The sequence below is a fragment of the Manis javanica genome, chromosome 3 (genome assembly GCF_040802235.1).
Source record: "Manis javanica isolate MJ-LG chromosome 3, MJ_LKY, whole genome shotgun sequence".
Lineage (NCBI taxonomy): Eukaryota > Metazoa > Chordata > Mammalia > Pholidota > Manidae > Manis > Manis javanica.
The window spans coordinates 60,339,502-60,366,476 of NC_133158.1; the positions used below are offsets into that span (position 1 = coordinate 60,339,502).

Here is a 26,975-nt window from a genome sequence, read left to right on the forward strand (position 1 = left end):
AAAATAGTAGTCAAGTGATGCACACACCAAAAAAAATGTAAATTATGATATTGTATACATAAAATGTGGCAGATGAACTAAAAAAATAATACTTCAGAATGTATTCATACTTAGGCAACCACAAATATAATAGAGACTGCTATATAAATATAGGATGCTACATATCAGCCTCATAATAACCACAAATCAAAAACCTATAAGACACACCAAACCTAAAGAGAAAGGATCTAAGCATAACACCAAAGAAAGTCTCAAATCACAACGGAAGAGAGCAAGAGAAAAAGAAAGGAACAGAGAAGAAAGAGAAAACTACAAAGACAACCAGAAAACAAACAACAAATAGCAATAAGTACATAACTATCAATAATTACTTTAAATGTAAATAGCCCAAATCTCCAATCAAAAGACATATAGTGGCTAAATCGGTAAAAAAAACAAGATCTATCTATATGCCACCTACAAGAGACTCACTTTAGACCTAAAGACAAAAACAGACTGGAAGTGAAGGGATGGAAAAAGACATTTATGCAAACAGAGGTGAAAAAAAGCTGGAGTAACTACTTATATAAAAAAATAGACTCAAAATAAAGAATGCAACAAGAAACCACGAAGGCATTACATAATGATAGGGGATCTATCGGACAAGAAGTTATAACACTTGTAAATATCTATGCACCCAACATACAAGCACCTAAATATATAAAACAAATATTAACAGACACAAAGGGAGAAATTGACAGAAATACAATAACAGGGGATGTTAACAGCCCAATTACATGACTGGATAGATCATCCAGACAGGATATCAATAAGGAAACAAGAGTTTTGAATGACACATTAGACCAGATGGTCTTAACATTAATATAAAGAACATCCAAAGTCAGCAGAATCTACATCTTCTCAAGTGCATGTGACATTTTTCAGGATAGATTGCATGTTAGGCCACAGAACAAGCCTCAATAAATTTAAGAAGGCTGAAATGCTATTAAACATCTCTTCCAAACATAATGCTATAAAACTAGAAATCAATCACAAGAAGAAAACTGGGGGGAAAAAAACAAACATATGAAGGCTAAACAATATGTTACTAAACAACCAATGGTCAATGAAGAATTAAAAGAAGAAATCAAAAAATAATAAATGAAAACATACACAATGGTTCAAAATCTTTGGGATAACACAAAAACAGTTCTAAGAGGGAAGTTCACAGTGATACACACCTACCTCAAGAAACAAAAATTTCAAACATACAATCTAATCTTATTCCTAAAGGAACTAGAACAAGAAGAAAAAACAAAGTCTGAAATTAGTAGTAGGAGGAATATAATAAATATTAGAATAGAAACAATGAAATAGAGACTAAGAAAACAATAGAAAAAATTAATTGAATTGGTTCTTTAAAAAGATAAACAAAACTGATAAACCTGTAATCAGACTCATTGGGGAAAAAAAGGAGAACTCAAACAATACCAGAAATGAAAGAAAAGTTACAGCTGACAACACAGAAATACAAAGGATTATAAAAGAATTCCACCAAAAATTATATGCCAACAAATTGGACAACCTAGAGAAAATAGATAAATTCTTAGAAACATGCAATCTTCTAAGAAAGAAATAGAAAATCTGAAAAGGTCAATTACTAAGAAATCTTCTGCATCCGTGGATGTTTTATTGCCCTTGTCTAGCTCGGATTAACACATAGTCTACAGGCACACACCTGATCATCTACATTTGCTCTCTTACAACACTAAACTATGTTTTCTACCTTTATCTTGCATCTACCTACCACTTTAGCACTTTATTAAAAATAAAAATAATAATAATAATAAAGGGAGAAATGTGGGATCCACATATAAATCAATTATAAAAATCAAATATTCATATTTGACCTGATTGTTTATAGTTCATAATGCGTGATCAAAACTGAAAGTTTCTGTGATGACTGCCCTTGTACTGTTCACCATGTAAGAACTTATTCATTATGCTTCAGAAGATTGGAGACTGACGAGAATTAGGCTTGAGATGGATTAATGATTGCACATTGAGCATTGACTACCCTATACAGAATTTTATTGTTGTCAACAACCATTTGATCAATAAATATGAGAGATGCCCTCTCAAAAAAAAAAAATTGCCAAATAACAAGAGTCCACAACTCATGGCTTCACAGGTAAATTCTACCAAACATTTACAGAAGAGTTAATATCTATCATTCTAAAATTTCAAAAAAATAAAAAATAAAAAGGAAGGAATGATTCCAAATTCATTCTATGAAACAAGCATTACCCTGATGCCAAAACCAGACAATGACACTATAAAAAAATTACAGACCAATATCCTCAATGAACATAGATTCAAAAATCCTCAATGAAATACTAGCAAACTGAATTAAAAAATATATTAAAAGGATTATTCACCATGATCAGGTGGGATTCACTCCAGAGATGCAAGGATAGCTCAACATCCGCAAATCAATCAAGGAAATACACCACATCAAAAGGAAGGATAAAAACCATGTGAACATTTTAAACAATGCAAGAAAAGCATTTGACAAAATTCAAAACCCATTCATGATAAAAACTCAACAAAATGGGTATAGAAGGAACATACCTAAACATAACAAAGATCATATATGACAACAGATAGCTAACATCATACTCAATGGTGAAAAGCTTTCAGTTTCTCCAACTAGATGAGGATGCCCACTTTTACCACTCATTCAACACAGGAAGTCATAGCCACAACAATTGGACAAGTTTAAAAAGAAATAAAAAGCATCCAAACTGGTAAGGAAGAAATAAAACTGTCACTACTTGCAGATGATACCATATATAGAAAACCCTAAAGACTCCAGCAAAAAACTGTTGGAACAAATAAATGAATTCAGTAAAGTTTCAGGATACAAAATCAATATGCAGAAATCTTGCATTCTTACATATTGAAAATGAACTATCAGGAAGAGAAATTGAAAAAATCCTATTTACAACTGCATCAAAAAGAATAAAATACCTAGGAGTAAATTTGAGATAAAAAAAAGCCTATACTCTAAGAACTGTAAGACATTGATAAAAGAAGCTGAAGATGACATAAATGGAAAGAAACACTGTGCTCAAGGATTGGAAGAATTAATAATTTAAAATGCCCTACCCAAAGCAATCTGCAGATTCCATGCAATCCCTTTCAAAATACCAATGGCCTTTTTTACAGAATGAGAGCAAATAATCCTAAAATTGTATGGAACCACAAAAGATTCTAAACAACCAAAGCAATCCTGAGAAAGAAGAACAGAGTTGAGGTATTGCACTCCCTGATTTCAAACTGTATTACTCAGCTCTAATAATCAAAACAGTATGGTACTGTCACAAAAACTGACACATAGATCAGTGTAACAGAATAGAGAGTCCAGAAATAAACCCAAGCTTATATGGTCAATTAATCTATGATAAAGGAGACAAAAATATACAATATGTAAAAAGATATGGTCTTGTTTACATATACAATGTGTAAAAGATACTCTCTTCAATAAATGGTGTTGAGGAAACTGGACAGCTACATGCAAGAGAATGAAATTGGATTACTCTCTAATACCATATGCAAAAGTACACTCAAAATGGATTAAAGACCCTAAAGACAAGACGTGAAACCATAAAATTCTTAAAAGAAAATATAGGCAAAAATCTTTTGAACATAAGTATGAGTAATTTTTTTCTGGGTATGTATCCCCAGGAAAGGGAAACAAAAGCAAAAATAAACAAGTTGGACTACATTAAAGTAAAAAGCTGCTGCACAGCAAAGGAAACTATCAAGAAAATGAAAAGACAACCTACTGAATGAGAGGATATATTTGCAAATGATATATCTGATAAGGGGTTGATATCTGTATAAAGAATTCATACACCTCTACACCAAAAGAACAAATAATCCAATTAAAACATGGGTAGAGAAATTGAATAGACATTTTCCCAAAGAAGACATATAGATATCCAACAATAAATATTCTTCTCAAGCTCACATAGAACATTCACCAAGATAAACCACATTCTGGATACATTTTAACAAATTGAAAAGAATTGAAACCATATAAAGTATGCTATAAAACCACACTGAAATTAAACTAGAAATTAGTAAGAGAAAGATAGTTAGAAAACCCTACACACTTGGAGGACAAACAAAAAATCACTTCTAAGTATGGGCCAAAGAAGAAATCTTAAAAGAAGTTAAAAAGATACTGAAGAGAAATTTTAAACTACTTCAAGACAATTTGGTGCCAATAAACTATTCTTAATTTGGGAACAGAGACAGAATATTATTTGGCAAGAACTGAGACAGCAAAAAGAAAGACTGAACTGAAAGAGAGAAGATGAAAAACCTAAGGAAAGAAATCATGAAAAAAAGGAAAGAAAAACAGCTCATCAGAACTAACCTAGGCAGAGAGGGAAAAAAGGGGTTCAGAAAAAAATCTCCAAAACAATCAGAAAAGAAGGAAGTATTTTGGTGGTTTCAGCAACTACCATTCCTTTAAAATAATCCTTTCACTGGATTAAGGGGATTAAGAAAAGTATGGCCAATAGGCTTGCTACTGAGTTAGCTTTGCTGCTGGGCCCCCAAATATCTGACCACTGGTACCTCAGGATCAACCTGAGTAATGGATTCTTGTCCAGTATCACAGTTCCTCCTGGTAACCACTCTTACCACTGTCTCCCAGGTTCTATAGCTTTCATCTTGAATCTTAATCTCTGCCTATATTTGATCACACTAAAGCAAGCAAATACAGTCTTTAGACAATCTGCCTTCTGTGGCTATGCCCTATGCACCTGCTTACCCGAATCTCCACCAGACTCAATAAGGTTGTGGGTGTGATTCCTTCAACAGCCTAGGCATCCTACCACCAAACAAAATGCTCTTCTTAAAATATGTATTTACTAAGGATATTATTTTACTGCACATAATTTTCTTTAGTCAAATTACCTATGCTTGCCAGTATAGGAGTGACTAAAAAGGAAGGGTTAGAAAAATAGAAATGACATTTAGTAATGTATATAATTATTGAGTTACTACATGGTACATCTGAAATCAATGTAATATTGTACACCAACTACATTCCAATAAAAATAAATAAGAACTTTTAAAAAAGAAACGAAAAATAGAAATGAGACTACTCAAGCATTGTAAAATATCTGCAGTGATACAAGTCAGATAATAACTTCTGGAACCTAGTTAAAGTAACTGATTAAGTTGACATTACACAGTTCAGGTAAAAAAATCAGTATTATTGGCAGCTTACTCACTCAGACTAATACACACACAACTTAACTTCCTACAGAATTCCTGAAAAATAGTTTTATTTCTATGAACAGTTTTATATTCGGAAACTAATTTTATTTTTACAGTAAATGAAGTTATGTATACTCACCTAGCTACAAAAAAATACTGAATTGATTTGCTGGGTCAAAGTCTCAGAAAAACAACAATTACTTAAAATCTTCTATTCACCTGCTAGAGTTAAAAATGCCTGCTAGAGAATATTATATGGAGGAAATAAAATCTGCAGTATTTTCTCAAAGTGGAGAGGAAAAGAAAATGTGAATAAATGGAGAAATAGCGCAAATAAAGAGCACAAGAAATTTTTAGACTTTTTCAGGATAGTTGTTTTCAAGTATACTATTTCAAGTATATAATTATACTAAGAGTTGTTGTCCAACAAATTCAAACCAACCAACATGGATTGTTGGCTGTCAATCATATTGAAAAATTACTCTTATCTAGATATTGAACCAGGCTTGCTTAGCAACATATTGTGGGCAAGTTCAGCCACAAAAGCTATGTTAAAAGTAATAAATTGCTAAAAGAGAAAAAAAGCAGCTTCTAACAGCTATCAGCTGGAGCTTGCCTAGCACTAACAAGCCATGGTGTTCTGTTGAATATGAACAATTTCACAGAAAACTAACATCAACAAGGCCATTCTATGACTATAATGGAGCAAGACAAAAACAAAATCACTGCAGAATAATGTCTGAGTATTGATAAATATAAATACATTGTGCGAACCACACTGATTGTGTTCCTTCATTCAGCTAACATACACAACTACCTACATAAAAATTCTTAGCATACCAAATAATAGAACTGTCCCTCACTTTCTGACAACACTCAATTCATGCTTCTTTGAACTTTCCTAAAATCACCTAATACAAGCCCAAATCCTGTAACAAGCCCGTCCTAACACCCATTTACTGACATGTTTCACAGTTCCTTATGGAATGCAATCTCCCTTGTTGTAATAAACCCAGCTTTGCTTGATTACCTGTGTGCAGTCTTTGGTTGATAGGCACAGATACTGCATTTCTGTTAAAATATTCTAAAACCCAGTCTACACGTTATTTGGGCCAGTCTTTATCCTGAAAATCAAGTTAGTATGATAGTGGCACAAGAACAGAAAGATGGAAGAATACTATTATGCCAGATACAAAAGTTCATAACAAAAGATTATTTCAACCAGCGGAAAAAGGAAGATTCAGTTAATAAGTGGTATGATAAAACTGATTGGCTATTTGGAGGAAAAATCATTATAGAGTCATACTAAAATAAATACCAAAACAAATTGTGGTTGGATAAAAAGTTAAAATTTAAAAGATCAAAGCACCAAAAATTAAAAGAAAAAAGGAATGAATATTTAATTCAAATTCTTAATTTTAGAAGTTTCCTTCCATAAGAGATAAAAAGGAAGGGATCAATAGATTTAACTATACAAAAAATATAAAATGTTTAATATATATATAAAATGAAAGACATGAAGAAGGAAAATGTGCATTGAGTCCCCTATACAGAATTTTATTGTTGTTAACAATCATTTGATCAATAAATATGAGAGATGTCCTCTCAAAAAAATAAATAAATAAATAAATAAACTCCAAGAGAACAGAAAAAAAAGAACTAGGGAATATTTTTATAAAAATAGACAAAAAATAAAATTATTTAATATATAAAAGTGGTAGAAAATTACTAAAAACCAATAAATTATCGGTAAATTATATGAAAACAACTCATGAAAGAAGCTCAACTAGTTAACAAATATGTGGGGAAATAATTGAGATCACTAATAATCAAAATATAAATTTAAATAACTATAATTTCTATTTTTTATCTACTGAATTAGAAAAAATATATTAAAATATCTAAAGCTAGTGAAGAGTCTATAATCCAAATATTTTACCTCTAGAAATCTAGTCTGGGGTCTGGGGAAATAATACTAAATATGTTTAAGGTTTAATGCTCACAGATATTCATAAAGCATTACTAAAAGAATGTAGAAAACTGAAACAACCTGAATTTTCAAGAATAAGGGAAGGGTACTGTGGGGAAAATGGAGTTCTTATGGCCAGTATCCTCACCTGACCCAAAACTACTTGATGATATAATTGGCCTACTGTTAGGCTAATGCTTCCACACCCATCAGTAGTGACCTATTACTGACTGAGTAAAGAGCACTGGGCAGAGGCAGAGGCAGAGACAGAGGTGGATTATGGACTTTCAGACTGCTGGATGCAGACATGATTCTCGTGCTCAACCTACCATCAGGTATAAACCCTTTTACCTCAAGAACGTTCCATTGTCATTTCTCGGTCCCACCAAATCCAGAGCAGACTTGCCCAGGGCTGAAACCCTCAAGCAAGACAGGTGCATCCACAAGATGGACTGTTCCAAAGCCATTAAACTTATGCAAGGAAAATTCATTACAACATGACAAAAATGTTTGTGTTCTAATGTAAGGCAAAAAACTAAGATGTAAATTCTATATAAGATCCATTTATTACATAATAAAACATAATATCCATAATATAACTGAGACTGAACATAACAAAACAATATACAATGGTCAGATGAGATATGACAACAGAACTCTGGCCCACAAACTCTGCAGCAACCAGCTCAGGAAACCAAAGCACAATCCTTGCAGTGACCATTCCAGGAAGCCAAACCACAACCTCTGCAGCAATCAGCTCAGAACAGTAGGACTTGTTCACTGACTGCAGGTTCCCTAATTTTTGCAGCCTCCTCCCCTACACTTCAAACTCAGTACCAAAGGAAGAAAGCCAAATATGATTCCCAAACCAATCATATGGGATGCCTGACTTACAGTCAGTCTGCCTTAGTTTCTCATGCCAACAATCTCCAATAAGAGCATACCTGAAGCCTACCCTTTTTTTTCTACATAAAGCTTTCCCTAATACCCTTCTTCCCTTTGAATCCCTGCCAAATGTAAGCAATGGTGGCTGACTCCCTTGCAATAGCAATCTGAATAAATACCCTCTGTTGTTGTTAGGTGATCATTTATTTCCACATAACAAAAAACTAAATATAAAAAGTACTGACATGAAATGCACCAAAAAATCACTAATTATTATCTGTATCTGAATATTCAAAGATAATCTGGGAATATTTTTCTGTCTACCCTGCTGTGTTTTCTGTGATGAGCATGTCCATATTTATAATGGAATTTAATTTTTCAATAAAAATATTTAATGTACTACTCAGCAGTAAAAAAGCAACAAATTGTGGATACATTCAACAATATAGACATATCACAAAAACATTATGTTGCATGAAAGAAGACATGCACACATGCACACACACATATACACACACACTACATAGTGTATGATTCTATTTCTATGAAGCCCAAAAATAGGCAAAACTAAGCTGGAAATCTGCTGCCTTTGGAAAAGGGTGAAGTGGGAATTAACTGGAAAAAGGCAAGAAGGCATTTTAAGAAAATCTGTATCATATTTTGACTGTTGGCTACACAGGTATATATAATAGTCAAAACCTTTTGAACTGAGTACTTAAAATCTATGAATTTCATATGTGTGTTTTATTTTTCCTTTCCTGTTCTTTCCTATTTTTCTTTCAGCTGTCAACTCCTAGGTGGTCAGCTCTTAGCACCTTATCCTCTCAATATTTATCTTTTGCTACAAGCTTTTTAAACTTATACCTCTTCTTAGAATAAGAGTGTGGCATTGTGAAAAATGTTAAAATAAATTTAAAATTTTTATGGTAAATGTGTAATCCTGCTTATAGGAAGACAGAAATTAGTTATCAGGGAACAAAAAAGCATGAGGATTATATTGAGCAGATGAAGATTAAACACTTTTCAATACTTTCAAGAAGAAATTGATAAAACAAAAGAGAAACCATAATTTAAGGAGTATTTTGACATATTAGTAGTCCCCAAAAGAGTATGACTTGTTAGGGGAATGAAAGTATGGCAAAAGAAATAAGTATTAGGTTCTTTAAGTTTAGAAGAGCTTTTGGACAAGAGAATATAAATAGAAATTAAGTTAAACAAAGGACAAAGACCGCAAAAACATTATAAAGTGAGTGATTCAAAAGTAGTAGAAATACAAGGTAAACAGAAGGGAAGGGGTAAGGGAGCAAAGAATTTAAGCCATTTAAAAAAGGAAAAGAGAGACAGTTTCATAAAAGTTACAAAAAATTAATTAAAGTACATGACACAAATCATTAATCACATAAAAATAAGTGTTCATTTAGTGTGTGTTGACCTTACAAACTCATCCAAAAATATGATGGCACAATTAAAAAGCACCTAGTATAGATATGTATAAAATAGATCTTCAATAAACAATAAATACATAATAAATAAATGAATTCACCCAATACCTATGCTAGATAGTATGGCCAAAACACAAGAGTACTGAATATTATCTCAAATGGTAAAGGAATTTGGTTAACATAGAATTGGAAAAAACAAAGAAAGATCCAGGCATAAACCATCAGAAGAAGGAAGACAATCAGAATAAGGAAACTTCTGAATTATGTAGGCAACCAGTAAAAACAGTGCACAGATTGTTTATAAATGGAACTCTCAATAAATTCAAGTATGCTCCTCATCAGTATTTTGATCTTCCTCTCACTGCCCTCCAATTGAGTTTTTCAAGTATGTTTAGCCTGTTAACCTGAGTCTTGGATATTGTATAACTCAGAAGAAATCTAAGTTAGAGATAAAATAGACTTGACCAACACACTTCCAGGTTTTTCCTATATAATTTTAAGTACTGTATAATGAGTTCTCAAGTGTTTTATTTTTTCACCTGTCTTAAATACTAAAAAGAAGAGGTATGTGAAATTGGATCCTATCCTATCCCTCTAATTACTTCATAAATAAAAATTAACACCATGAATGCAACTTAAAGCATCTACTCCATGCTTATTCACTTTGACATATTCTATGTCTTCTATATTTTCTTCTTTTATAATATTCTAAGTGAACTATACCCTACAGCAGCATTACAAAGTAGGAATAGCTCAGGTTGACTTTAAAATATTCTTTTTTCTATTCCTTAAAATTGTAACTCCTTTTCCATTTCTAGAAAACAACTTTTAAAAGTCTACTTTTCATTTTGTGGCACACTGAACAACCCACCCACTTCTTCATACATAATCTTACAATTCATAAAGAAATCAGAGTTTTGTTTTCAACAACACACAAAAGCACAGGATAACCAATCTTTAAAAACAAAAAAAAACTCTGTGATTTTATACAAATTGAATTACAGGTGACTTCAAATTAGTTGCAAATGAAATGTGGACCAAACCAAAATAAATCAATTTACAAAAAAGATACTATGGGAACACAGTGAGATATAACCTAATACCAGTTAGGATGGCCATTACCCAAAAGATAAGAAATAACAAATGCTGGTCAGGATGCAACCGTTGTGGATAGCAATATGGAGGTGCCGCCAAAAAATTAAAAATCAAAATACCATTTGACCCAGTAATTCCACTCCTAGGAATTTACCCAAAGAAAACAAGATCCCTGATTCAAAAAGACATATGCACCCCTATGCTTATCACTGCACTATTTAAAGTAGCTAAGTTATGGAAGCAACCTAAGTGTCCATCAACAGATGACTGGACATATACACAATGGAATATTATTCAGCCATAAAAAGAAAAGAAATCCTTCCATTTGCAACATCTTGGATGGATCTAAAGGGTATCACCCTCAGTGAAATAAGCCAGGCTGAGAAAGACAAATACCATATTTCCCTTATTTGTGGAGTATAAAAACAAAGCAGAACAGAAGGAACAAAATAAAATAGCATTAGACTCACAAACACCAAGAAGTGACTAGTAGTTACCAAGGGGGAGGGGCTGGGAAAGATGGAGGAAGGCCAAGGGGATTAAAGAGCACAATAACTCACAATCACAATGTAAGTTGGTCACAGGGATGGTAGTACAGCACCGAGAATAAAGTTAATGATTCTGTAACATCTTACTACTTTGATAGATAGTGACTGCACTAAAGGGGGTTAGGATTTAATAATATGGGTAACTGTTGAACTTTTAGAACTGTAATGTGGAAACCAATACAATCATTCTATCATTAAAAGTATGGAACTTAACTATGGAACTTAACCCTATGATTTTCACAGGCATGTCTTCAAGTGAAGGAAGAAGGGATCTACAGAAAGGCACTAAAATTCCAGAAATAAGAATTTGGCTTAATCACTAATAATAATCCTACAGATAAACGGACTTGGAAATTATGTAAAATTTGAAATTGGTTCTATATTGAGACAAACACAAAGTCTGACAACATTGTTTAAGAACAGAGAACTACCATACTAAATGAGAACAACAAAGCAGTTTTCTAACAATATATTAGCACCAAAAAACCTTTTCTGAGAATATGTGATTGTTCTCTGTGGTAACTTAAAATATTTATAAACATACCTCCTAAAAATCTATAATCCCTTATTTGAAACTGCACTGTACCCTTATGCTCTTATGACAAGCAAAGTAAAGAGTCTAGAATAATAACCTGGCTTTGGTCTATGGTTCTTTAAAAAATGTGTTTATTTCAATTCCTTTTGGCTCTTAGATTTGTTGTTAATATCCCAGTTCTAACAAGGTAGCTTAATTCTTCTGGTTTGCCTCCATTACTGTCCTTAAAGATGCCAATCCTGTATTGTCCATTTTTGCAACAGGAGAAGCAAGCCATCATCAAATGCGTAATCCTTTGTTATAATAAGTTATCTTGCAATGTTAATTGTATCACCTTTTATTCTACCAGCTTACAAGTATAGAATGAGACAAATCCACAGATCTCAAGGAATCTTTTACTGAATGAAAATTGCAGAAATGTAGAACTATGATCATGGTCTTGTGCCAGTTTCTGTTACAAAACCTCCCAAGCAAATGATGTGAAATTAGAAGGATGTGGAGACAATGGAAAACCTGAAGAAGTAAGGGATATATAGGCACTTTATTTCCTTCAGCTTTCCAGGGTCCTGAAAAGTCCATCTCTCCAGTCTATAACTATGTTTCTGATTTTATGACTACTTGTCTGGGAAGATCTGACATTATGTCTGGTATGAGTGCCATGATTACAAATGTTTCCCTGCAGAAGTTGCACAAGTTATCTACAAGCTGGTTTGACACCATGACCATTCATAAAAACAGCTTACAAGTGTTGATAAATATTGAGTTGGATAATTTAAGTTTACTCAAAACTTCAGGAATTATGCCATCTGGTGCTGGTGATATATTTTTGTCTATTTTGTTAATTAGTTCTAGAACATCCCATGTGTTTGTCATTGTCTATTTAATACTTCTGAATTGTTCCCCTAAAAAGATCACTTGGAAACCTAAGGACTCCAATTATATTCTCTGGTCTCAAATGTTTTATCAGTATAATAAAAATATTAACATTTTTCTTGCTTACCTTAGAGGACCATTAAGAAGGTCCAATGGAATATCTTACAGATGAAGCTAATTTTATTTTAACCAACTTGCTAGATTAACAAAAGCTCTTGCCTTTGTAAAACATAGATTGATCCTAATGGTTCACTGAATGCTTGAAATAAACTCTCTCAAGACACAATACTAGCTCTCCCACTTTCAGCCTAATTAGGTGTAGATTGTCAGATGATATGTATATATCATCTAGAAGAACCTGGCACTTAGTTTGCTTTAAAAGCATGTAAGTTCTTATTCTACTTTAAATAAATTAAAACTGAAAATTGTGCACAATGAATTTATGATCATTTATAGAAGAAAAGTCCACACAAAAGTCTAATCATAAAACCAATACTCAACAAAAAAAATCTTGGTCATTCATCAAGTGAATTGTAAATTGATGTATATGTTTTTAGTTACAATAAAATGTTTAAGACACATCATTATTAATTCTTTTCTGCTTTAAAACCTTTTCAGTTAATCAACCAACAATGTATATACTCCTTCATTCATAAAGTATATCAAGTTCCTACTAAATGGTTCTCAAGACTGCCTGTGCATCAGAATCTCCTTTGAGACCTTTTTAAAAAGGCCTAGGCTCCATCCCTGGAGACTTTGATTCTCTAAGACTAAGGTGAAGTTAGAAATCTCTCTTTTAGACAGAGTTCAGAACCATTGGCCTGCTAGGTAGTGATAAGGAAATGATAAGGAAAGAAAATACATTTGTCTCTTTAAGAGTTCACAGTATTACAGTGATAGAAAAAAATTTTTAATCATTATAAGGTGCTAAATTCACACTATAGGTAAATGCCAGGTGCTATACAAAAACAGATACAAGAAAAAAAATTAACTTTGTCTGGGAAAGGTAGATGAGATGAGGAAGGCACTGATCAGAGCTAGTTTCTGAAGGATGGTGTTTGAATTGTGAGGTGAATAGTAACTGGGAATTCTCTGATTATATTAAACCTGGAAGAGGGATTATAGTCAGGAGCAATAGACTAAGAAAAGGCTTTGAAATATGAGAAAATATGGTGTTGTCAAGGAATGCAACATGCTTAGGGAAATCAAGGAAATGAGGATGGAAAGGCAAACAGGAAAACTTTTTGAAGGCAACTATACACAGACCAAGTTAAGCAGTTCAGAGTTTATTGTATAGAGCAGTAGTTTCCAATTGTGTTTCTTAGAATTTAAGTTCAGAAAAGGCTTCTATTTCACAAATATTTGAACATGGGCATTCAAATGCTACATAATGAACTTCAGAGAGATTGCACTAAACCAATGCATTGACCTGTTTTTTGCTGAACTTGAACGAAAATTTCTTCTAACATTTCTATTTTCAAACTTGTTATATATCATTGATGATCACGGTTGTAGCTTTATACTTTTACTAAAGGCTAGCAAATGTCCCATGACCTACCTTTCAATAATACTATAAAACAAAAACCATATATAAAAAAGTTTATTCATTGTTTGGCTGTATATTTTTTTTAATGTATGCCAATGAAGTGCTATATTTATTTGTTTTAACAGATGTTACTTACTGGGGTTTCACACAAGACTTGTTTGTAGAGCATCACTGCTCTAGAGAAACCAACATATAATTTTTAGCAGGGAAATGCATAATTGGCACTATAATTCAAAAATAGCTGTTATTATAACAAAATGGAGTAGGGTAAAGCAAGAGGTGAGACAATCAGGAAGAATTCAAGAGACCAAGAAAATATGATAGAATGAACAAGTACGGGAGGTTGTGAAAAGGAATAAATTTCAAAAACACTAAGGAAATAGAACAGATAAGATCTGACGAGTAATCAGCCAAGAGAGAAGCATGGTTTTCAAAAGAGCAGATTTGAGATTAATACTTTAATTTTGGCCATGTTGAAAAGACAGAAGTACCCAGAAGGTCCAGTTGCTTAGTACTCTTAATAGAATGTTTTTGCACATTTAATCAGTGAGTCGAACCGCAGTCCCCATTTTAGAAACAGTTCTAATCTTGGAATTTCCTTAATTCATTTTTGTATATTTTATTACACTCCAGGTAACCTAAAGTACTACACATAACCACCTTTTAAAATTAATTATATTGTTATCCAAAGATGCCATAGTACTTTCCCCATTTAGTAAGATTTTAACATTACTAGTATTTAACTTTTATGGCTATCTAGTCTTATAATTTCTTCAAAAATTGTTATCTATATTATTATAACTCACTGGTTATAGTCATTCCACCAAGAATAAGATGATTTTAAGACCTTAACAGTAATATAAATGTACATTTTATCTCCTTCTCCAACTTACACATTGCCTTCACCTGTCTTGTTTGACCTCCCCAATAACTCTTTTACATAAGAAAGGAAGAAATACTACCATATTATAAATGTGAAAATAAAGGCTTAAGGCAGATATATGGCTCAGAAGTGGTTTTAAATAAAATACACATTTTCTGAATCCTAGGCCAAGTGCCCTTCCTACCATACCATGTCTTTGAAGTACTACATATTTAACTTCTGCCACTTCACATGATTATCTTCTTTGAATAAATAAAAAGATGACTATATATCCCATTTCCCCCTACTGCCTTCACCCATTTCCCCTGAAATTTTTTATTTAAAAACTTCTCTACCAGTTTTATAACCTCAACAGCCCAATGCCATTCTGTTTCCGAAGCCTATACTAATTTTACACCTATTAAAACCCTGCAGCATCACATTCATGAACTGAGAGAATTTAGAATTTTTTTCAGAATCTCCGAATGGAAATGGTAATTCATCAAAGATTAGAGAATGAGAGCATAATTCCCCAACCTAACAGTTCAAATTTGGCTTCCAGAACTCTTTTACATATTTGCCTTCTGACCACTACTAAACTTCTCCCTAATCTGACAAAGTATCTATTATTTCAAATTGAGGAAAAATTGTATATAATTTTGTATTATATAGAAACCTCACAGACTAGGAATATCTATAGACTTAAGGTTTTTATAAGAACCCTATTGGAATATAAACTTGAGGCAATAATTAAAACTTAGCTCATTATACATAACTTCCTCACTGCAAAAACAATTTTAATAATTGCAAAAAAATTTTTAAGTACCAAAAATGTCTGTGATTTCAAAAATTTAGCATTTCTTCTTATGTATTCAAACACATTTATAAAACTATATTCATTTGTATCACAGCAGCTTTTTTATTAATTATGGCAGGTCAAAAGCACATTCCTAGGCTGTCCCCCCAAAAAGGACAATAATATTATAAATAAACTTTTCAGAAAATACAATATCTCTGTATAGTAACGTAATGTTTTTTTATAAATTCTCATCTCTCCTCATTAGAAACTTTCTTTAGCTTATTCATTAGAAGTTAAACATCAAAGTATAATTATCTAAAAATATTAAACCAGAACCTAGGTTATTTTTTAGTTCCTACAAGTATTACAAGTTCTTACAAGTTTTAAGCCTATGGCATTTGTTTATTTCTTAAGAGTTTAAGAATCTGGAGAATTTTTTAGAATTTTAAACGAATTTAAAACAAAGCATTTAGATCTTTTTAAATGGATATATTCATCTAGCTATTTACTTAATTCTAGCAACATCTTAATAGCTTTAATCATTTTATACTGAACAGCAAAATAACAATTGGTTTCTCTGACAACACGAAATTAACCAGAATGAGGATTTTTCTCCTTCCATTTACTACTTATAAATAAGCATTAACTTAAAGATTGTGTCCATTATTGAGCCTTAACACTATCTTGCAAATTCTACCTTTTATGTTTGCTTATTTCCCCTTTAAACTACCATTGCTTTTTAAATTGATGCCTGGAATATGTTTATTAATTCAAACTGACCTATCCACAAAGCTCTGGGCATCAGACTCTCTGATAGTGGCTACTCAAGAATTTCGTGTGTGTGTGTGTGTGTGTGTGTGTGTCAGACTCTCTGATAGTGGCTACTCAACAATTTCGTGCGTGCGTGCGTGCGTGCGTGTGTGCGTGTGTGTGTGTTTATTAATTCAAACTGACCTATCCACAAAGCTCTTGGCATCAGACTCTCTGATAGTGGCTACTCAACAATTTCGTGTGTGTGTGTGTCTTTTTTTTTTTCCTCACAGCAGTAAATAAAGAACTAATAGGTTGTAAAGCCTTAAGCCAATTCAAAACTTACCTTGCAAATATGGAAATACTCTGAAGTCAGGGTCTCCTGAATCTCCTCTCTGAGAAGCCCTGCAGTCCCTCCTGGATGCACGGAACCACTACCAGCGCCGCCACCACTGTTACTGCCACTGCCGCTAGGGGAGGAGGCAGTTAAGCCATCCAAAACTTTTCGGAAATTAAACTTCTTCATTTTAAAACTGTTGAGAAATTCAAAGGAAAGGGTGATTAACACATGGAATTATGTCTGGGTAAAAGTGTTTATTTTCATTAGTCAAGGCTGTAGCCAGTCCCCATTTTATGAACACTGGCTCATAAAATGACTAAAAAAAAAACAAGAAGAAACAAATGTCAGGCTTCATTTGTCAAATTTTAATTCTGAAAAGCATATCCCTCAAAAAATAAGACACAACTCCAAAAGCAACAGTATTTCCTCTTCATACATCAAATTTTCAAAAGCTTTACCCCCAGCTGTAGCTACGCTTTATCAGCACTGGGGTAAAAATAAAAGGCAGTGTCATCATCGTCATTAGCATTATATCATCATTATTATACAATCAAACCAGAGTCCAACAGACCCAAACTGTCTCTCTCCTAAGGGCGGGCTTTCCTTCAAAAGGTTCAGCTCAGAAAATTGTATTTTCAGAAAAACGATGTTGCGGGGGGTGGAGGGGGTATTTACTCTTGCCACCACCTTCTAGGCTCTCACCCGTCATCTTCAACGCTCCCTTTTTCCCAGTAGGAAATGATGGGGAGGCCTTTTTCAATCCCCTACCCCAACAGCCCGGACCCCAAAGCATCTGAGGGAGCCGACGGAGGGGCGGCCGCGACCACCGCTGCCTGCACTTCTCCCTCCGCTCCCTGTCGTCCCCGCATCTCCGGCCCCCTCCCTCCTCACCTCCTCCACCTACCCGCCGCCCCGCGCTGCCCGCAGCCGCCGCCGCGCTCGCCCGCCCGTCCGCTCTCCCCGCAGCCCCGCGGAGGCTCTTAGGGGACATGAGGCAGTGGCGGCGATGGCTGCGGCCCGAGTCGCGACTTAGCCTGCTGGAAGCGCAGAGCCGTCGCTCCCGCGGTTCCTCCTCGAACCAAGCGCCTAGGCGAGGGGTTCTCGCCCGCCGGAGAGCGAACACACAAACCCCCTCACACAAGACACTGGCGCGCTCAGCCGGCGCACACACAAACCCGCTCTCACAGACACTGGCGCGCGGGCGCTCGCGCAGACACACATACAGGTGTGAGGGAGCCGCTGCTGGACGGCGGCGGCGGCGTCCCAGAGGGATGACTCTGGCTCCCGACTTAGGCACCTTTCTCAGCCTCCACTAGCCGCCTGCCAGCTTGGGAAGCTGAGGGTGCGGAGGGAGGCGGGCTCGCAGGCTTCAGTCCTGCCCGGCTCGGGCCGCTTCCCCAGTCCCTCAGGTCGCGGCGCGCGGCGCTCTCCGAGGTCCTAACCGACCAGGCAGGCTCCACCGCAGGCTCCGCCCTCCCGCCGTGGGAGGCAAGCCCCACCTCCAAACCGCCCCCCGCTTGTCCCGCCCCCTCCACCCGGCCGCGCGGGGCCAGTTGAAAAGGGCGGAGAGCTCGGGGACGTCAAAGGGCGGGAGTAGCCTCGGCTCCAATCCTAGGCTCCATAGGACCAAGTTCCGCGGTCGCGAGGCGCGGAAGAAATTTGGGGATAGGCCGAAGGAAAGGCCAATGGAAGAGGGAGGGGAGAATTTAGAAAGGTAGGTGAAGTATTTGATTGACAGGGGTTTTGGCCAGTATGCTGGGGGGGCCGTGCTTTGGGGGCTGTAATTGGCGCTACCTGTTGAAGGACGCAAGTGTGAATCAATAGGATGCCTGCAAGCGAGCGATCTTGGACGCCTCAAGTCCAAGGCTGCAAGATTTCCCTAGGTCTGACTGCGGGCAATTTTGTGAACGGGGCAGGTGTTTTGCAGTCTATGACTTCTGTGAGCTTCTTCCCCATTGTCCAGGTGCATCTATTGGATTTCTCTCACTTGCCCTGCTACTTGCATGATTGTTTAACCGTCACGTCTGCCGGAAGGAATTGTATCTCAGCAGTTTGGGAATATAAAGCCTTCCAGATCCCTAAGAATTAATTGCTCACCTTGTTCCCTCTAACACGAATAAGCACTCCTTCCCCCCATTTTCACTTTAGGAAAACATTTCTCTCAGTAAACTGTGTCAAGAATATATTTTAAGCTTTTATATGAGTCACAATAATCGTTTTGAAAGATGCACTATTCAGTACGGGAATTTTTTTTTTTTTAACAACATCAGGATAAGATTAGGTTCTGAGCCTTTAAATTGCTACTGAACTGGGGAAAATTTGGAATTCGGTCCCTTCGTCTGTGAAAATGAACGGCAGCTCAGGGGACCATAGCTAGCTGTAGACTTCAATCTGGGCCATACAACACAGCTCATTAGTAATCATCCCAAATACTCTCACATTTAGAGATCTGGTATGACCTCTTCTTTTTCCTTTATTTTTCTTTTCTTAATTGTTTTGTTTGTTTTTGTTTTTTGGTGGAGGAAGGGGATGGAGGATGGTGGAGGGATGAAAGGGGACACCTGAAAGAGAAATGCCTTACGCAAGGTCACATGGCAAAGAAATGGCAGAGATGGAATAGAGCCCAGTTTTTCGTATAATCAGTTCAATGCTCACCCTCTCCTTTTGAACTTGTCAGTATTTAATGTCTGTTTAACTCCTTCGAGACCTCCAAAAGACCCCCAATACTGCTTGGTAGTGTCTCATTGCCCCACCTAGTCAGTTAACACTCTTGAAGGCAGGCACAGAATTGTGTATTCCTCTTGTTTAGCACCTGGCACAATAGTTCACATATAAGAGGCACTTAAAGAGTTTTAAACAGTTCGTTTATTAATGGTTATTGGTAAAAAATTTATGAGATGGTACCCAATTACATCCTGCTTGGGTGGCATAAGAATTGGGTGGAAATAAATGCTATGGTTGATGGAAACTAGATCTTAGTAGGGTTCTAAATTCTCTACCGGATTCCTAACATATGTATCTACTCTCTTTTTTTGTCTTTAGGCTCTTTTTCCATTTTCTTCTTTTTTTCTTCTTTTCTTCCTGGCTCATTTCACCTCCAAGTGTGGGTGCCTATTAAGGCTAAAGAGTTTGCTTTTCTCTTTTTATGTCTGGCTTTACTTTTTTTTTAAGGTGCAAGTTGTGGAGGGGTGTTGCTCTCACTCATTGAGAAGTAGGAATTTCTGCCTAAAATAGTGGAATCAGATGCCCTCCTTCTCTTCATCAGAAAGTCTATCGGCAGTGCCTTAATTTTCAAATAAATGAAAACAAGCCCATGATAAGTGATGCTTTGGTCTTTTGATGAAAGTAAAGAAAGAAGATATCCTACTTCAGCAAAGTGAGATGTAACATTTGACAAGAAAACCTCTTAAACCACCCATCAGTAACATTGTGCTATCTAAGCAAATTAGGTGGTTTTGTTCTAAAAATTGGGGGAGAACTGAGAATAAGAAAGGACACAAAATGATCTGACAAAAGACTCTGCCTGAGGTCCCCAGAGGAAATTTATTGGCCTACTTGAGTTAAGAAAGAGGGGCAGAGTGGATACCCCTTCAGATGGGACACAAACAGGAATGGGTAGTGGAAGAAAAGCTAAGTCAGAATATATGTGTTCCCAAACAAATATTAGAAGCCAAATATATACATATATGATTGGAATGCTGAGATTGTGGACTCTTTGGGACTATTTTAGATATCTTTCTTCCTCCACTGTAGATAGCACAGTGCCATATACATTGTAACTGCCCAATAAATATTAATTTGAATTAATGACAGCAAATAAAAATCTTAACAAAATTGCAGTCTCATAGAGAGAAACTGTGGACATAGGCTATTGTGATGACTATTCACAAGCTGTGAGCAAAGGATAGAAATGAGCAAGAGACAGAGTGTATTATGTATGTGAGGAGAGAGCATAAACAAGTATAACCTAAAAATCTTACTAGGTAATAGAAAGTACAGTGAAATGTCTATGAAAGCAAATTCCATCCTTTATAAATTAAAGAAAAATACAACATTATTCTATAAACAATCTGATAAAGGGAATAAAACCAGACCATGAAATGTACCTTATAAATAATGCAAGGAACTTAAGAGTTGGTTCAGATAATAATAATGGAGAGCTTTGTTCATTCAACTGCAAACTAGAATACCTCATGGAGAGGAATTTCTGATAATCCTTATCTTCCTAAGATGAGAGTCTGAAGAACTTCAAGAAAGAAAAATAGTCTAAGCATGGTCCCTGGAGCAAAATCATCAAATCATTTAAACAAATGTAATACAGTGGAGGAATTTTTAGGGTATATGTTTAAAATATATTACAATTCACTTCCAGGGTTTGTGATCTTGGATTGAAGCCAACAAAAAAGCTAAAGAAGCTGCTTTTCCACACCCAAAATATAGTTAAATAATTGTATAAATTATATACATGTGTGGCACTTCACACAGAGATTTGCTATACTGACTAGGCTTGGAGAAGACTAAGCCAAACTGACAAAACACATGTAAATGTTCCATCACATAAAAAGATAGTAAGTTCTACCAATTATTTAGCACCTATATGCCATAAACAATACTACGAAATTCACAAACATCTCTTCTAGTTATTTATTATAACTATGAAAAAGGTGTTATCCCCATCTTACTGGTGAGAAGTTTGACACTCAGAAACATTTGAGAAATTCCCCCAAGGTCATTTAGATGGATAAGCCAGTCTTCAAATTCGAGATTTTCTAACTTCTAAGATCATGCTATTAATCATTGCCTTATTACAATTAGACTAGTAGGAACTGGCATAGGAAAAAGGTACGGGGATCAATTCTTCTGAAATAGTGAATATTTGTATATAGTTTGCCAGGGACATAATTACAAAAAACCACAGACTGGGTGGCTTAAACAACAGAAACTAATTTTTCTCACAGTTCTGGAGACTAGCAGTCCAAGACCAAAGTGTCAGCCAGTTTGGTTTCTTCTGAGGCTTCTCTCCTTGACTTGCATATGACTTCTTTTTGACTCTGTCTTCACATGGTCTTTCCCCTGTGTGTGCACATCCCTGGTGTTTCCTGTATCCAAATTTTCTCTTATAAGGACATCAGTCAGACTGGATTAAGGCCTGCCCTAATGGCCTCATTTTAACTTAATCACCTCTTTAAAACCCTAACTCCAAAAACAGCTACATTCTGAGATAATAAGGGCTCCAAACTGTAAATCTGGGGATACACAACTCAGCCAAGGACAATATGATGACCAAATTCAACATTAAGAAGAGCATCTACCATGAGCTGAAACTGTATAACCAGTTTTATATTAAGTTTATCATTTAATCCTCACAACAATCATGTATGGTAACTTTTGATAACTCCATTTTACAGGTGATAAAACAGAAGGAAAGATGTATGAAGATGCCCAAGATCATACATCTAGAATATTAGGAAATGAAATTTGGACTCATATAAATCATATCAGATAATATCACAAATCCTTTCCTCATGTTAGCTTTCTTTTGAGAATAAAAAAAATTCCATTATGTAGGTATTTGATATTAGAAAAGAAACTTACAAAATTTAAATATTAGGATAAAATAGAGAGATATATGTAACACACTGACTTACTGTGACCTAGGCTGCCAAGGATGTCTTCAACAAGGAATATGGGTTTCACATGGTCAAAATAGATCTGAGAACCAAGTCTCATAGTCTCATAGTGGAGTAATATTTTCTACTTCTGGTCAGGTCTACACTGAAACAGGGAAAGCATCAAGCAATGTAGAGACCAAATATAAGGTCTGTAACTATGGACTTATCTTCACCCAAAAATGGAACACAGACAATACTGTTGGAGGAGAAATCTGTTTGGAGACCAAGTAGACTGAAGGGTTGAAACTGACTCTTGAAACCATATTTGTACCAAACACAGGAAAAAAGAGAGGGAAATTGAAGGCCTCCGATAAATGAGAGTGTTTCAATCTTGGCAAATAATGTTGATATTGATTTTCTCGACCAACCATCTATGGCTGGACTGTGTTATCTTTTGAAGGTTGGCTTGCTGGCTTTCAGATGAGTTTTGACATAGCCAAATCCAAACTATTCCAGAATAATTTTTCCCTGGGTTGCAAGGTTGCAGACTTCCAGCTCTACACTCATGTGAATGATAACACTGAATCTGAAGGATCTATCTACCAGAAGGTTAATGAGAAGACTGAAACATCAATAAACCTTCATGGCTGGCTGGCAGTAATATCCATTCTGGCATCAGTACTAAACACAAGCTGGACTGTAGAACTTTTCTATCTGCTAAAGTAAACAATGCCAGCCTGATTGGACTGGGTTATACTTAGACCCTTCCACCAGGAGTCAAACTAATCCTATCAGCTTTAATAGGAAAAAGCTTCAATGCAGGAGATAACAAGGTTGGAATGAAGCTTAATTGGTTTTGAGTAAAGCATCGGATTTGTTCCTGGAGGTGAAGAGAAATGAATCTTTATGATTTGGCCTTAAAATTCTTCTGTGACACACACCTCCGCATCACAGGAAGGACCAGACTTCGAACCCAACTAGTGGCTCTCAGCCTCAGAACCCAGCCCTGCTGATCCACAGGACTGGTGCCACCACTGGACCATTGCACAGATTCAGCCAAAAAGCTCCATCAACAAACACCAAGGAGGATCATGGGAAAATGGCGGCATGAGTAGTTCAGTGGAAATCTCCTCCCAAAAACATATATATTTATGAAAATACAATAAATACAACTATTCCTAAAACAGACACCAGTGGATACAGTACTACAGCCAGGATACATCTACATCTGCCAGAACTCAACATCACACGAAGTGGGTAAGATACAAGCTGTGGCCAGGCAGGACCCGAACGCTCCCCCACCCCAGAACCCAGCGGGAAGAAAGGAGTCAAAACGGGGAGGGAGTGAAAGCCCAGGATTGCTAAACAACCAGTTCTAGAAATCCACACCCGGAGCGCAGACACAAGGTGCACGGGGTGCTGGATATTAGAGAAATGGAAAAGCAAAACCTGCAGGCAGGTCCCTGCAACCGGCGCCCCTGAGACAAAAGAAAAGTGAGTGCTTTTTGCAAGTCTTAAAGAGACAGGGACCCCACAGCTGGACAAAGTCGTCCCAGCACACTTAGCCAGCAACAGGGAATCCTGGGGAACTTTAGGTGCCCTAACCCCGTGGGTGGCAGCGCAGCTCTGAAGCCCTTCATGGCACTAAGCAGCCTGCCAGTCATTCCCCCAACTGGCATGGACCCCAACACACCAGCCCAGTAGTGGGAGAGTGGCAATGCACGCTGGGGGCGGCGGTGCCAGAAGGGACCGGGAGAGGATCGCGTGCACCGGCAGCACCAGAGGGGACCGGGAGCAGCTCCTGCAAGCCCGCCACGGTGGCGACGGAGCAGCCTGGGAGCAGACCATGCACATCAGCAGCAGTGGCACCAGAGGAGCCCAGGAGAGGTCCGTGCAAGCCTGCAGCAGCAGCAACTGAGCAGCCTGGGAGCAGCCCATGCGTGCCAGCAGCAGCGGCACCAGAGGGGCACGGGAAAGGCCCGCACGCACCTGCACCAGTGCCAGAGGGAGCAGCCGTGCTCCCAGCAGCTGACCAGAATCCCAGCCCAAAGCACAGCCACCCTGGCCAGACCTAAATGCCACTGCTGGCTCACAGCTGCCGAGCAGGGGTGCCGCTATCGCGGAGGAATGCACCTGGTGTGCCTGCCACTCCCCGCAGGGCTCTGCGCTGCTCTGATGGAGACCCCACACATAGCAGCTAAGTGAATAACCCGGTGGCTGCTCCAGGAGTGTGGGTAACTGACACAGGCAGCGGAGAAGGGCAAGGCATCCAGCAAGCAGGAAAGGACTTTCTTCTCCCAGCTGACACACCCACAATCTGCCTACAGACACTGCTATCACCATGAAAAGGCAGAAAAATTTAGTCCAGTCTAAAATAGTTCAGACAACCCCTGAGAGAGGATCTGCAGAGACAGACATAACCAGTCCTCTTAAAAAGAATTCAAAATAAAAATCATAAACATGCTGACAGAGCTGCAGAGAAATATACAAGAGCTAAGGGATGACGACATCCAGAGGGAGATTACAGAAATAAACAATCTCTGGAAGGATTTATAAGCAGAATGGATAAGAAGCAAGAGGCCATTGATGGAATAGAAATCAGAGAACAGGAACACATAGAATCTGACTCAGAGAGAGATAAAAGGATCTCCAGGAATGAAACAATATTAAGAAAACTGTGTGACCAATCTCAAAGGAACAATATCCACATTGTAGGGGTACCAGAAAAAGGGATAGAAAGTGTCTTTGAAGGAGTGATTGCTGAGAACTTCCCCAAACTGGGGGAGGAAATAGTTGCTCAGACTATGGAAGCACACAGAACTCCCGAGAGAAGGGACCCAAAGAGGACAACACCAAGACACATAATAATTAAAATGGCAAAGATCAAGGACAAGGACAGAGTATTAAAGGCAGCCAGAGAAAGAAAAAAGGTCACCTACAAAGGAAAACCGATCAGGCTATCATCAGACTTCTCAACAGAAACCTTACAGGCCAGAAGAGAATGGCATGATATATTTAATGCAATGAAACAGAAGGGCATTGAACCATGGATACTGTATCTAGTGCGATTATCATTTAAATATAAAGGAGGGATTAAACAAAAGTTGAGGGAATTTACCTCCCACAAACCACCTCTACAGGGTATTTTAGAGGGACTGCTCTAGATAGGAGCACTCCTAAAAAGAGCACAGAACAAAACACCTAACATATAAAGAATGGAGGAGGAAGAATAAGAAGGGAGAGAAATAATCATCAGACTGTGTTTATAATAGCTCAATAAGCGAGTTAAGTTAGACAGTAAGGTAGTAAACAACCTAACCTTAAACCTTTGGTAACCATGAATCTAAAGCCTGCAATGGCAATAAGTACATATCTTTCAATAATCACCCTAAATGAATGCAACAATCAAAAGACAGAGAGAAATAGAATTGATTAAAAATCAAGACCCATCTATATGCTGCTTACAAGAGAGTTGGCTCAAACCCAAAGACATGCACAGAATAAAAGTGAAGGGTTGGAGAAAGATATTTCATGCAAACAACAGGGAGAAAAAAGCAGGTGTTGCAGTACTAGTATCAGACAAAATAGACTTCAAAACAAAGAAAGTAACAAGAGATAAAGAAGGACATTACATAATGATAAAGGGCTCAGTCCAACAAGAGGACATAACCATTATAAATATACATGCACCCAACACAGGAGCACCAGCATATGTGAAACAAAACTAAGAGAACTAAAAGGGGAAATAGACTGTAATGCATTCATTTTAGGAGACTTCAACACACCACTCACCCCAAAGGATAGATCCACCGGGCAGAAAATAACTAAGGACACAGAGGCACTGAACAACACACTAGAACAAATGGACCTAATAGACATCTATAGAACTCTACATCCAAAAGCAACAGGATACACATTCTTCTCAAGTGCACATGGAACATTCTCCAAAATAGACCATATACTAGCCCATAAAAAGAGCCTCAGTAAATTCCAAAAGATTGAAATCCCACCAACCAACTTTTCAGACCACAAAGGTATAAAACTAGAAATAAATTGTACAAAGAAAGCAAAAAGGTTCACAAACACATGGAGGCTTAACAACATGCTCCTAAATGATCAATGGATCAACGACCAAAGTAAAATGGAGATCCAGCAATATATGGAAACAAATGACAACAATACAAAGTTGGGGAGGCAGCAAAAGCAGTATTAAGAGGGAACTATATAGCAATCCAGGCCTATTTAAAGAAGGAAGAACAATTCCAAATGAATAGTCTAATATCACAATTATTGAAATTGGAAAAAGGAGAACAAATGAGGCCTAAAGTCAGCAGAAGGAGGGACATAATAAAAATCAATGAAATAAATAAAATTGAGAAGAATAAAACAATAGCAAAAATCAATGAAACCAACAGCTGGTTCTTTGAGAAAATAAACAAAATAGA

The 26,975-nt window shown here is 36.7% G+C and overlaps 1 protein-coding gene and 1 pseudogene across 11 annotated transcripts in view; one reads left to right on the top strand and one right to left on the bottom strand.

Annotated features, from left to right (window-relative positions):
• STXBP5L (syntaxin binding protein 5L) overlaps positions 1-18,373 on the bottom strand; it is a 415,289-nt gene extending 396,916 nt beyond the window's left edge. For 6 of the 11 annotated variants that reach the window (XM_073231573.1, XM_037013174.2, XM_073231576.1 and 3 more), the window contains exons 1-2: positions 18,142-18,373; positions 16,925-17,111 (exon numbers count right to left, since the gene is read on the bottom strand). In XM_073231573.1, coding sequence (XP_073087674.1) covers positions 16,925-17,104 — 180 coding nt within the window. In that variant the 5' untranslated portion in view covers positions 17,105-17,111; positions 18,142-18,373. Of the gene's footprint in view, positions 1-16,924; positions 17,112-17,822; positions 18,086-18,141 lie in introns of those variants that run through there. The other 5 variants (XM_073231579.1, XM_073231575.1, XM_073231577.1 and 2 more) reach the window with 3 other exon arrangements.
• A 370-nt stretch (positions 18,374-18,743) lies between these two features.
• LOC108391563 (non-selective voltage-gated ion channel VDAC3-like) lies at positions 18,744-23,390 on the top strand (annotated as a pseudogene).
• Positions 23,391-26,975: the final 3,585 nt, after the last annotated feature.